The 13,947-nt window shown below is 40.9% G+C and overlaps 1 protein-coding gene across 1 annotated transcript; it reads right to left on the bottom strand.

The window, feature by feature from the left end:
- Positions 1-12,541: 12,541 nt before the first annotated feature.
- MFAP3L (microfibril associated protein 3 like) lies at positions 12,542-13,622 on the bottom strand. Its single transcript, XM_044680598.1, has one exon. The coding sequence runs from the start codon at positions 13,614-13,616 to the stop codon at positions 12,681-12,683; it is 936 nt and encodes a 311-aa protein (XP_044536533.1). The 5' UTR covers positions 13,617-13,622; the 3' UTR covers positions 12,542-12,680.
- Between the last annotated feature and the right edge of the window lie 325 nt (positions 13,623-13,947).

Genomic DNA, 13,947 nt, shown 5'->3' with positions numbered 1-13,947 from the left:
ACTGCATGTGGATTTTACTAAAGAATCAATAAGTAAATAGATAGAAAGAACAAGGGGACCTCCTTTACCCCTATATCAACCACCTCTTGTGTTCAGCTGCAATAAGGCATTTGATTTTTGATTCTCTGCAAGCTGTAGTTACTTCCAGCCTGTTTGACTGCCATTGTGTTTATTGCTCCACTCCCGCCTACCCCTCTCCCTTTTCACTTTAGATCATTTTTTTCTTTTTTATATTCATGAAACTTCTTTGAATTGGACAAAATTCTCTTGGAAGCAGGTAAGATGAATAGAATTAAATTCCAACTAGGTGTTTTGACCTGGCAAATGTATTACGGCTAAGTGGGGTGGGGCGATTTCTACTCCATCTTTAAAATAGGCTTTCAGATTTAGAGTTGGAAGGGACATTAGAAACCATCAAACCCAACCCTATCATTTTATAGATAGAGAAATTGATGCCCAGGGAATTGAAGGGACCGACTCCAGGTCAAACTATAGCAAAGCTGGCATTTAGACCCAGATCTTCTATTGCATCCTAAAATAATGTATAATAATTTTAAAGAAGTCTACCAGGTGGCAGCTAGATGACTCCCTGGATAGAGAGCCAGACCCAGAGATGGGAGGTCTTGGGTTCAAATCTGGCTTCAGATACTTGCTAGCTGTGTGACCCTAGGCAAGTCACTTAACCCCCATTGCCTAGCCCTTACCATTCTTCTGCCTTGGAACTGATGCACAGTATTGATTGTAAGACAGAAGTTAAGAGTTAAAAGAAAAGAATTTTAGCAGGAGACTACCACTATCCTGAAATACAAAACTCCCTCTAAACATAGGCTTGATCTCTAGACCTTGAAGTCTTAGGAAATTCATAGTGTGAGTTTATTAATTCCCTTACAACTCTGGTACTTGTGGGCAGGCAAGAGTACAAGCAACATACTTTCCAAAGGAGGCAAGCAGAATTATTTCTTGGATGTTGACACAAAAACTCTGGAGAGATTCTGGATCTGAAGTTCATGGCACGGGGAGTAGACTTGGGGGCCGGGTGCACCCATAAGAAAATTCCCTTTTCTTTGTCCCGATCAGCCTATCCCTGGTTGGGACCTCTGACCTCTCTAGGTCACATCTAGCCCAGGACAGAATAGTGTGGGAGGACTCAGTGGCTAACCCTCAGCAAAAAGCCTATTCCTTCTTACCTTGTGGCTGCTGGACCAGGAATCTCTTTTTCCATTTAAGATGATTCATGCATATGTGAAGTTCTTTTCTTTATGGTTTGGAGTATTGACCTAGACACTAACATACACATGAGCACTTTGGGTTACACATCAAAAATTCCCTAATCTGAGAAACAGTGTTGGACTGGGGCAAAATAGTGGAGAATTCTTGCTTTAGTGCTTCTCACTTTCTGCCCCATGCATCTTTTCCACCTCTCACTGGAGACCTTCAGTGCTCCTCACCTGAGCCTTCCACTGGAGCACGCCACCTACTTTTGCCCTCCTTAGGCGGTACTCTTGTCTCCAAAATTATAGCCAATTCCCAATACAGATTCAGCTGTAGATGCTATCCTGCCCCACAGGCACTGTGATGGATGGATGCCACACTTAAAGACAGGAAGATCTGGGCTCAAATACAGTCTTCTTGTTCGGACATAGCTAGGCGGCATAGTTCATAGATCACTGGCCCTGAGTTAGAAAGAGCTAAGTTCAAATCGAGTTTCAGATACTATCTGTAAGAGCCTGGGCAAGTTACTTTCCCTCTATCTGCCTCAGTTTTCTTGATTATAAAATGGGGATCATAATAACATCTACTTTTTGGGGTTGTGGTGAGAACTAAATGAGGTAATATTTGTAAAGCACCTTAGTATAGTGATGGGCACATAGTAGCCACTTAATATATGCTTCTTATAAATGGATTATAAAATGATTATAAATAAATAAATATAAAATGAAAAAAGTAAATAAATGGTTATATAAAGATAAATGAGTCCTGCAGGTCTCATTTTTTTCCTTCTTCTACAATGGATTTAAAAGATCATCAAAATCGATATCCATCCTTTGTTTTTCTGAGGGAGTTAGAGAGTTGTAAGGGTAATACGAGAGTCTCTATTGTACAGATCTACATATAGTAGTCCACATTTCGGTGACCATCAGCTGGGGATTGCCCAATACCTTTCTTCTTTCTGAGAAGAACCAGAGAGGCCCCTTGAATGCTTTGGGTTATTTTAAAAAATGTAATTTCCTGTCTCAATGAGAATAAAGAGTATGGAGGAGATGTTACCCTTCTGTCCTGTGAGCCCCACCTTTTAGCTTCCAAAGACATTTGGGGAAATGAACTTGATACCAGACCAGATTAAGTGTTGATGATTTTTGGAGAAGTAGCACCTCCTAAACACCTAAAAAGTGGGTCAGGATCAACTGACAACTTATGGGTATGTTTCGCCTCTCCATCGGAGGGCCATAAATTTTGTTTTAAAAAATGTTTTGATAACGGCATTTCAGTATGATCGATGTCCTTTGTGGTCCTCTGTGTCTTATTTTAGGTATTTAAGAATATTCTGAGAAGGGGTCCATGACACACAGACACAAAGGTTAAGAACCCCTTCTTAGAGGGTTTCAAGTACTGTGTAAGGAAGTAGATCGAATGAGATGATCTACAAGGTCTTTTCTCGTTCTAAGAGTTTATGATTCTATATTGGTAGACGTTTATGTAGTAGATAGAGTAATTTATTAAGCTCCTCCTATATGCAGCTAGTTGGCACAATAACTAGAGCAGCGGGCTTAGAGTCAGGGACATTCATCTTCCTGATTTCAAATCTGACCTCAGACGCTTACTAGTTATGACCCTGGGCAAGTCACTTAACTCTATTGAGCTGGAGAAAGAAATGGCAAACAACTTTAGTAGTTTTGCCAAGAAAACCCCAAATGGGGTCCCAAAGAGTCAGACACAACTGAAACAACTTGATAACAACATATGCTAGTAATATAAATACTGATGATACAAAAGAAGGCAAAAGGTATCCTCTGATTTCAAGGAGCTCAAGTCTAATTCGGGAGGCAATATGCAGCAATTATGTACAAAGAAGGATTTACATATGGGAGATATTCTAAAGAGGAAAGGCACTAGCATGTGGGGGCAAAGGGATGGGTCTTGCATGTGAGACTAGCTAAGACTTGAAGGAAGCTTCTTAACATGGCCTTAGACATTTCCAGGCTGTGCCACTCTGAAAAAGCCCTCAGAGCTTCAGTTTTCCCATCTTTCAAATAGGGGGATGGTAATAGCACCTTCCTCACAAGGGTATTGTGGTGGGCAACGTAAAATAATGTATAGCAAACTGTAAAGTGTCATATAAATGTCAGTGAGTGTTAGTAACAGAGGCAGCATTAGGAGTTGCTCTCTCTATATCCCATGATTCATCAGGACTCCCAGCAGTGAAGGACGTTGGGCTATTCCCCCATTCCCACACCACTTAGAGACCTTATTTGTCAGAAACTCCACCAAGGATGGAATGAATGGGGAATGTAGAATAGTTATCTCTTTCAAAAAAGCTTTGGAACACCTTGCCTTAGTGATTTGAAAGCTTATTTTGTTTCGTTTTGAAGCCAACTGCGAATATTTCTGCGATATTTCTCCTATTAAACCCTACCTGTATCATGAACTTCAGAGAAAGAAAGGTGTTATTCGATAGTAACTTCTGAGCCTCAGAACTGATTTCTGATCCTCAAACCCCTTCCCATCTCCCTACTTAGCCCCCTGCAAAAATGAAAGAGAAAATTAAAACGCAAAGTCTGGGATTTGTGGTATTGGCTCTAATTCTTACTTGCTTTGTGACCGTCAGTAATTTATTCAATCCCAATCAGCTCCCTCCATTGATATGATAGTAAAATGGTAAACAACAAGCAAATGCCAACTGTGGATGTGGTAAATGTTTAGATCTCAGAAATGAAGATATACCCCAGAGAAAATTAACTTCCTACAAATTTTGCTTACTAGGATCTAGAAACATATTAAGCAGACACATTTTCCCCTCTAGATTTCAATTTGTTGTTGTTTTAGTTGTGTTTGACTTTTCATTACCCACTTTGGGGTTTTCTTGGTAAAGATATTGGAGTAGTTTGCCATTTCCTTCACTAGCTTATTTTACAGAGGAGGAAACTGAGGTCAACGAGGTTAAGTGACTTGCCTATGGTCACAAAGCTACTAAGTGTCTGAGGTTGGATTTGAAGCCGGGGAGGGGACCCTTCCTACCTTCTGGCCCAGACCTCTATCTACGGTACCACCTACGCGCCCCAACTTTTTCAAACATGGATCTAAAGTAGCTTGATAAGATCTAGGTTAAAAGTCTGATTATTTAAACTAAATTCCAGATGAGTCACAAGTGGTAAATTGTAATCTCTTTAAGAATGGGGTGGTAATCTAGATAAACCCTGCTCCAGATACACCCATCTCTAACTTCCTCCCCAGTACTCTGGTTCTGTCCTTTCTCTGGACCCTCTCTCTCAATATCTGGCTATAAACTTCCATTTTCTTGGCCAATTGTCATTGTCATCTACCCTCTTGGTACATCAGAGGATGGACATCAGTCAAGTCTACTTTTTAGGCAGCCCATTCCTTCCTACAAAATATTGAGTGCTCTTCAACACCCAACTACTCTATGGAATGATTTCTGGGAGTGCCCCATAGCAAACTGGGAAGAGTGGCAATAAATCAATCAGCAAGCACTTAAGCATCTGCTGTGTTAATAATAGCTTCAACAGAAAGCACTTAATAAATATTATCTTTTATCCTCACAATCACCTTGAGAGAGAAGTGGTATCTCCATTTTACAGATGAAAAAACTGAGACAAAGTGTTGGCCTCAGGAAACAGTGGTTCTTCCTAAAGTTTCATTTTTAAAAGAATTACAGAAACAAGAACTTTAAAAATTACATTTTTGGAGGTGTTACAATAATATTCAAAATGGATTGTATGATGGGTCAATTTTCTCATGAAGCTTCTTCTGTACCAGTATTTTGTATCCTGAACTAACATTCTGCTTTCTTCAGATAAACCTAGCTTTATCTTGGGATCACAGAGTCCAGAGCTGTTAAGGCCTTTAGAGATCATTTAGTCTAACTCTCTCATTTGATACATGAAGAAACTGAAGCCAAGAGAGCTTGTCACTTATTCAGTGCCTTAAAGGTATTAAATGGCAGTCTGAATTTGAACCCACTACCTTAAAGTGCCACATCTTAATTGGCCACTAGAGTGCCATCTTAGTTATGGGCTATTGGACTGGTTACAGCTATTACCTTTCTTCTGTTGCTTGTGTGTTAAACACTACTCTAGCAATTTTGATTTTTCTTTTCCCTATTTGTCTTCCATTTCTTTTCTTTATTACATGGCGGCTCTTCTTGTTCCTTAGTTCATCCCCATGTCCCTGTCTTTTTCTTTCTTGGTCTAGTAGCATTCAGTTATTACAGCCTCTGGGCTGATTAATTGACCAATTAGAGAGCATCCTCTCGAAATCTACTTACACTTTAAGAGTTCCTTTGTAGGGACAGCTCTCCCTGACAATGAAATATTCCAGTTATTTCAGTTTTCTGGATAAAAGGGGATTTAGCAGATTAGGGTTCACAGAATGCCAGTAAATAAATCTTGGGGTTGGAGGGGAATTAAGTCTGCTTTCTGTAGGCTCCTGTCCTCCAATTAAATTCTAAGGTGGTTGTTGTGGTTCAATCATTTCCATCATGTCTGCTTTTTCGTTACTCTCCTTACTGGAGAGGCTTGCCATTTCCTTCTCCAGCTTATTTTACAGAGAAGGAAATGGAGGCAAGCAAGTTAAATGACTTGCCCAGGGTCACAGAGCTAATAAGTGTCTAGGCTGAATTTGAACTCCCCAGGCCCAGTGCTCTATCCATTGTGCTTCCTACCTGCCCCAAATTCTAAGGATAGAAGAAAGCTATAGATCATATCAGGAGGAGAGTTAAGACTTACTAATGCTGATAGGGATAACGAGGTTTTATGAAGGTCTTTCCAATTTGCTCTTCCCTCCAAAACGTTGCCCTAATGCAAAATGTTTTCACAGAACTAGATGAGTATAGATTCACATGTTGGGGAAAGGACAGAGAAACCCACAGTAGGCCTTCAGTTGTTTTCTGAATAATCATCCTTCAGGAGACACACACATACGTTCAACAAACCCTGTGCAAATTCTTTATTGAAGCAACAATCAGTTTACAGAATGGATCACACTTTTTTTTTTTTTTTTTGGCTGTTGTTACATCCACTTAGATGGCTGCCATCTGTTTACGTCTGTGGACTTAAAAAAATGCACATTTATAGTCCACAAAATTATCAGACCTTTTATGATATTTCCCCTCAAAGAAATCCCCTTTTTCTTTTACTTATATACTCATTATAGGGCAACAAAAGACTCCCAGAATGCTCGAAATATAACAAGCAGACTTGGGTGCGGGCGTTCTCCTTGCGCCTAATGAGCTTTTAACCATTCTGTGATGTTGGAGAGATACCTTGAAGGCTTCTGATTTTTTTGTTTAGATGGAAGGCAATTATGTCAGCATTTGGGTAGAATGCTGCTTTATAGCTTTTTATGCTTTCTATTCAGCTTTCGAGTATTGTAATGCCCTCTGGGATCTTGACCATTTATATTTCGGCCTTGAAAAGTCTCAAAGACTCATTGTTCATTATTGCCCCCATATAGCATTTACTTATATAACATTCAGGACACATGCCTTTGAATAAGAGAGAAATCCCCCTCTCCTGCAATGCTTTGTTGAAGCCAAACCTAATTCCATCAACATTTTTTTTTCCAATGGTGGGGAATAGGAGGCTGTATAGACCCTCTGACAACACAAACTCCCAGTGTGGAAACCCCTTCCACCTCTGCAGAGTTAAAACTTAACTACAACTTCTAGTCTTAGAGAGTTGCCTGGTACTGTGAGAGGTTACCTTGCCCAGGGTCACATAAGCAGTATATACCAGAGGGAGAATTTCAGCATTGGTCTCCTTGACTCCAAGGGCATCTCTCTATCCTTTAAGCTGCCCTGCTTTGCACCAGCATTAACAGCAGCAAACAACAAAATCTGTTTTCTGATTATTTTAAAGTTAATATCTCATTGGAAAAATAAGGAGTATCCCCAAGCCAAGAAGTGCCCAGAAAATAATTATTGAATGAATGAACGATGAGATAAGATAAGGCTTCAAAAGACAAATTGTCAATGAGTATAAGAGCTGGGCCAGAAAAAGGGTAACTAAAGACTCCAAATAGCAGCAAAAGGCTATCTGAAAAGCAAATCAAGTAATACCTAAATGACATTCAGAAAGCAAATTTTCAGGAAGATGGTCCAAAACAACAATACCTTCCCATGAATGAAATGTTAGAAGTGAAAAATAGGAAACTTCTCTAGGTATTCAATCAATCAGGGACTGTAAATTCAAAATATGAGTACTAAGGGGACCCGGTTTTCTAATCTGACATGTTTAAAAAGTTAAAAAAAATTGGGATGACATTTCTAGAATCAGGTTCCCTCAGTGGCATAAATCGAAGTAGCTACAAATGAGTGAGTTGCTATTGGTCTAGGTTGTACTCACACAGTGTTAAAATGAGAAGCTACTTAGGGGATAATCCAGTTCCCTTCAATTTACTGATGAGGAAATGAGGTCCGGCGAGGTGTCCTTAGTCACACAAGAGAATGACCATTGTTACAACAACTCAGGTCTCTCAGCTCCCAGGCCAGTGTTTTCCCCATTATGCCTCACTGCCTCTCTTGCCTAATTGATATCCCCCACATATTTTTGGCATCTCACACTGATCATTAGACAGAAATAGAAAGCCTGTGCTGATCTCAAATCATGAAGTGACAATTCACTCACTCACTTAAGACATGTTATTGTGCCATCAAAATACAACTACATGATTGAAATAAATTTATGTACTTAGAATTGCTCATTTTTCTTTTCAAAAGAAGTGAGAAGAGAATGAACTTCTACCAAAAACCAAAACTTAGTTCTAATAGAAGGGGTTCTAGTCTCTTAGGATCATAGATCCAGAGCTGGAAGGGACCTCAGAGGCCTTAAAGCGTAACCCCCTTCATTTTACAGATGAGCAAATTGAGGCCTAGAAAGGAGAAGTGACCTGCCTAAGGTTACACAGGTAGTTCGCATTAGAGGTGGGATTTGAACTGAAAAGGCAGTGCTCTTTCTCCTTGACAGACCCCCCTCCTTGGGTAAGATATCAGGTCTTTTTACCTTGGTTCTGAAAAGGATTCTCATTAGCATCTCATACACATCCCTTGGGATATTAAGTCGCAGGACAAGAATATTTGAGATGGCAGAGAACATTCAGATAGATGAGATTTTGATACACCTTGTACCACATTTGGTTCCTAGAAAGTTGAATCAAGTATTGGTATTTCTGTTCATTATGATGTACAAAAGGATGTGGACAGTAGCATATGTGCCCTAAGCGTATGAAAATATAATATGTAAAACAGGATTATTATAAATTACATTTATTTTCAATATAAAATTCTGTACTTTCCACTTAGAGAACCCAAGAAAGGTCAACCAAGGTGACAGGTCACCTAAGTGGATCAAATATACACATATTTCTGAGGCTTCCCCAGTCTTTTAAGAAGCACACACACACAAGAAGGAGTCTTTAGAGAGAAGACAAGCATCCCTCAGAAACTTGAGGATCTATGTGATTTGAGGACGATTGCCCAGAATCCAAAGGACATGGCTTGGAATTAATTCACTGTTAAGCTTTAAGAAACATGCCCATTCTGGGTGCACTTCAGTTGGATTGCTCTGAATTTCTGGACCACTTCTTCTGATTTCTTGAAAATTCAGCCAAGAAACGGTTTGTTTTTTCAGATCTCAGACCCCAACAGGGGGGAAGAGTCCACAGGGCCCAGGTCAAGCTGCCAGGATGGGAAATAAATAGGTAGTATCGAGGAAGGGAGACCTCCTTTTACCTTAGGTTATACCTTAGAGGTTTTACAGAATTTTCAGGCTAGGAAAATCAAGTTTCCTCCTTTAAACCGAAGTGATGAAAACCAATCTTTGGAGTACCTCTCTCTGTTCCTGTTTCATGGGAAATCTCTGCTTTATTGGCTTCCCATTCCTAAATAAGAACTAAGGTGGAATAAGATGCCTCTGAAGTGAAATACACACACATGGCTGAGTGAGGGATAAGGGTTGAAAAGCTCAACATCAGAAAGAGAATATCTGAATCATAGGATCATGTGACCATTGATCTAGGGCTGGAAGGCACCTCAGAGGCCATCTAGTCTACAGCCCCCTCATTGTACAAATGAGGAAACTGGGGCTATGAGAGGTTAAAGGGCTTGCCTGAGGTAACACAGGTAATAAACATCAGAGGTCAAATTAGGACCAAGTTTCTCTGACTCCAGAGCCAATGTTTATATGTACATAATGTGCATTTAGTAAATTTATGTTATCCAATAAAAACATCTTAATTCTTAGTGATCTTCTTTCACCATGAAATGTTAAAGGGCCTAGAGGAAGGCCTTCATTATGGTGAGTTGATATTGGGTAATGCCTATTTGGGAGGATTTATCAGAAGACCCAGGGCAAGAACAGCACAGGACGAAAAATTGTGGATAGGTCTCAATCTGTGCCAATGGAGGAAGTGTCCACATTGACGGGGTCATGGATCTGTCCACCTACGGAGGTATACCACTTGCTGTCTGTTCATGGCAGGAAATCCACACATCTATTAGGCATTTTGGAATTCTGAAGGGTGAGGGAAACCCCTCTTCTACTTTTATCAAGTCAAACAGTGGCCCAGCATAGCCTCACTTTCCCATTCCACAAAACAAGATTTATACCTACTCATGATTGTTACCATTTTAAAGCAGATGAAAATTGGTCCAAACTCATCAAAAAGGGAGTGAAGACATTCTGATGCAGAGAAAAAAATTTAGAAAGGCCATTCTCATTTCTTTTTTCCTCACAAATGCCACCGATGCCAAATCTGTAGCTATTACTGGGTTTGAGTGTAGCTTTCTCCAGTTATAATTCAAAGGATTGGGGAATCGTGGATGAATCCATAATGGACATGCATTTACATCGTTTTGTGTGTTCAAACAAATAACCTTTTTTCATGCATATTCTATAACACTTACTAAGTGGAATGATGCAGTCTTATACCACCAGCTAGAAGTAAATGAATTCTTCTGGGTTATCCCTAAACCAAAGACTCTGGCCCTTCATAAACCAAGGAAACAATCACAGAACAAGAGAAGGCAGGATCAGCGAGATCATCTACTCTGATCCCTTAATTTTCTAGAAGAAAGTGAAGATGAAGGGGGTTGAATGACTTGCCAATGGTCATTCAGTAAGTGTCAGAGCCAAGATTTGAATCTATGTTGTTGGAAATCTCAGTCATTCACTTTTTACTATAACATACTGATGTACCAAGTAACAAGAAGCATCTGGGAATCACAGACGTGGGATTAATTTTCTTTTCTGAAATTTTTTTGAGTGAGGTGTGTGTGTGTGTGTGTGTGTGTGTGTTGGCAGGATAAGGTCTGTTTTTTCCCCATTGTGGCTGTTGGGTTGTGTAGTGATAATCTAATCTGGAGATTAGACTACCAAAATCCACCCATTTTTAGTGTGCTAGTTCAACTGAACTCATTATTTGGTGAAATTTGGAGCTGTGAGCAATTTAAAGGAGATCTACTGTTCAGAAAGAGGAAAGTCAATCATTTACTCACTCTTAAAGCAAAACAACATAGGTCATGTGAATATGATTTGTTCCTTTTTACAGAACATTCCAGAGCATGAGCAAGAGACTGATTTCCTTCTTGTTAATTTTAGTAAGTAATATAGAAATGTTAGGATTCCAAGGAAACTGAAAGAAATTCTCACTTAGCATAGTGCCTGGCACAGAGCAGGTGCTTAATAAATGCTTATACTTCCTTTCTTCATTCCTTTATTCCTCCCCTTCCTTCCTCCTTCTTTCAACAACCACCCACAACATATCTCATTTTTGTGTGTGCTAGTAATAGACCATAGACTTTTTTTTAGCTGCAAAGACCTTTAGAGATAATTTAATCTAATTTTCCCATGAGATCATCACTGAGGGATCATATATTTTGAGCTAGAAAGGACCTCAGGAGACTGTGTTTAGTCCCTCATCCCCTACTTTACAGATGAGGAAACTGAGGCTCAGAAGCTAATGGTCTTACTCAGGGTCACTAATGTAGTGGTTAGTGGCAGAACCAGGACTAGAGCCCCACATGTTTCAAGATTTCAGTTTTTTTCCTTTTGACACTACTCTGCTCCTCACATGCCTGTTTTCCTCCCATAGACTCTAATGTGTGTTTTGGTAGTTGAGTGTTCTGTTGAATGGAAGGCTTCTATGTCACCTCTTGGGCCAAGAACTGGCTAGATGTTTCCCTCATCATACTTGGTGTTATCCCTTCCGAGAGTTTCATGTCGTTCAAGCTCGGCTCCTGTTTGAGTGACCTAAAGGCAGGGGTACAGAAGACGTTTCCAGAGAGCTTCTCTGCAGATTTTTCCTCAGAAGTTAAGCCTGAGGTCTTCCTCTCCTGAAGCCACATCTGTTTCTAGGATCTTAATGATGAGGGATGACATTGTTTAACCGCGAACAAAATCGGACTGGGTGAGATGGTGTCAGGGAATGGATACATATAACCTGTGGGTTCGCCAAAGGCCCTCAGAATCCAATTGGTAAACAGGTTTTTATTTGGCTCTTAAAGTGCTGCGTCCTGGGCAAGAACCTCATGTTCACAACAGCAATTTCATTGTACAAAATGCAACAGAGGAAAGGAAGGGAGGGTGTGGGGAAAGAAAGAGAAACACGACTTCTCGTCCAGGAGGTCTGGTCACTCTTTGCAGCACTACAGACGGCTACCAGATGTCAGCCCTGGAACAAGGGGCTGATACAAAAGTCTCTGAGGTAAATGTTTCAAGGGGGGGAAAATGTATATATATCTATATATCTATATATCTGTATCACTGAGGATAGACATATATAGATAGAGACAGTGAGAGACAAAAAGGGCAAAGACAACTAAATCAGAAAGAGCAATTAATATTAATATAATAACAATTACTCCAAATAACCAAACAGCATTGAAATGGGGGAGAAAGTGCCAAATAATCCACGGACATGCTTTTTTAAAAGGGAAAAGAAATGCAATGTACAGATTACAGGGGGCACGGAGGAGAGGGGACTTTCTGACAGGACAGAGCAGAAGGTTGGTGACTTCTGCCAGGGAGGGGACGTTGTCACCAGGGTAAGCAGCCTGGAAGAGAAGATGGCCTAAAACATCCACGCCTCCCATGTGATGGGCCGTATTCTATCCGGTGCCATCTTCTTGTTGCACTGATGTCTACAGTGCACTTCATTAGTGGGGGGATTTAGTGGGGGGTTCTAGTCTCTCTCTCTCTCTCTCTCTCTCTCTCTCTCTCTCTTTCTCTCTCTCTCACACACACACACACACACACACACACACACACACACACACACACACACACACAAATTGCATTACTATCTTTCCCCTTTTAAAAGAACATCACTCCTATGTATGTTATGATAAGTCTACTGGTAAGGCTTTAGCGGCAAGTACATACTATATCTGTGTTACAAGGAGCAGCCCCTGATTTTCTCGATATGCATAGCTTTTTCAGAGTTAAGTATTATACATGGCTTTCATAAATAATACAGGTATTTGTTTCATTAGCCATGGCTGGCTCAGTAGGCTTCGGGTGAGCAGGTTCCAGCTGCCCATTAGGGTTCACAGGTTCGGAAGGAGATGCTGACTCTGAAGAAGAATCCCCAGAAGCCTCAGTTTCTGCCGAAGGCTCGCTGGTTGGTTCTGGCCCCTCTGGTGCCACGGCTTCCTCGGGCACCTCCTCATCCTTGATCTCCACCTGTACCCCCTCTTGGTCTTCCAAATGGTCCTTTTTGGACAGTGGGTGAACAGACACCTTGATGGCAATCTGCTGAGGCTGCTCGTGAAGGGATGAGGCATCCGAGTCGCCGGTGGGAGAGTCGCTCCTCTTGAGAGCGCTGGGGATCGTATAGACTTCATCCCCATCGGTGGCCTCCTGGCCCTCGGGGGTGTGCCTCACAAAGTTTTGGCCCTGCTCCTCCAGGCCCACCACTTCCATGATTTCTTCCATGATCGTCCTACAGTTCATGATGAGGGGAGGCAGAGGGACGCTCCTGGCCAGCTCCTCGATGTAGCGGGCAAATTCCATGGTTTTGAACTGGGTGACTTTGGCAAGCTCGAGGGTTTTGGCGGAGGTGATGATTGGGATACGCTTAGCAATCTCAAAGGCCTTTTGCAGTTTCTCTGCTCCTTCTGTCCTAAAGAACTCATTGATTGCTTTCTCTGTCTTCTTCAGGTGGCTACTCATCATGCAGAGTCTAGTGATGTTCAAGACCATGACAATAGTAAAGGCCACCAGGCAGACAATCATATAGTAGATGCCCATGTCCCCAGAGGTGAAGATGACCCTCAGTGTCACTGTATTGTTCACGGTGCCATAGATGTTGGAGGCGACACAGGTGTATTTACCTCGGTCTGAAAATGACACCTGGGTAATGTTCAGTAGACCATTGTCTTGCATCCACCATTTTCCTGTTGGGAAGGAAGAAAAACAATTCAGTCAAAGATGTACAATGACTATGTTTAAGCATTTGTTGTGCAGTGTCAGCTACTATCTTCCTACCAAAGACACTCTCAAGTCAACGATGGAAACTTTGAGCCAGAAATAAGCACGTAGGAAAGTAATTTCTATTCTTTATACATCTTCAACTGGAGATTAGAATTGTTCTAACTTGCATCATGTGTTCACTGTTCTGCTATGAATTCTTCCCAGGTTTGAGGGAGTTTAAAACTTGTCAGAGTCTGGGGAAACCTCTGAATTCCTTTGTAATCCAGTGAATTTTTTTTTTTAT

Source organism: Gracilinanus agilis, chromosome 6 (genome assembly GCF_016433145.1).
Source record: "Gracilinanus agilis isolate LMUSP501 chromosome 6, AgileGrace, whole genome shotgun sequence".
Taxonomy (NCBI): Eukaryota; Metazoa; Chordata; class Mammalia; order Didelphimorphia; family Didelphidae; genus Gracilinanus; species Gracilinanus agilis.
Note: the sequence above shows the minus strand (reverse complement) of the source record. Positions and strands in the feature narration are given on the sequence as shown.

Excerpts from the sequence above, each read along its gene's own strand:
- MFAP3L (XM_044680598.1), bottom strand. The coding sequence starts at position 13,616 with ATGCAAGACAATGGTCTACTGAACATTACCCAGGTGTCATTTTCAGAC.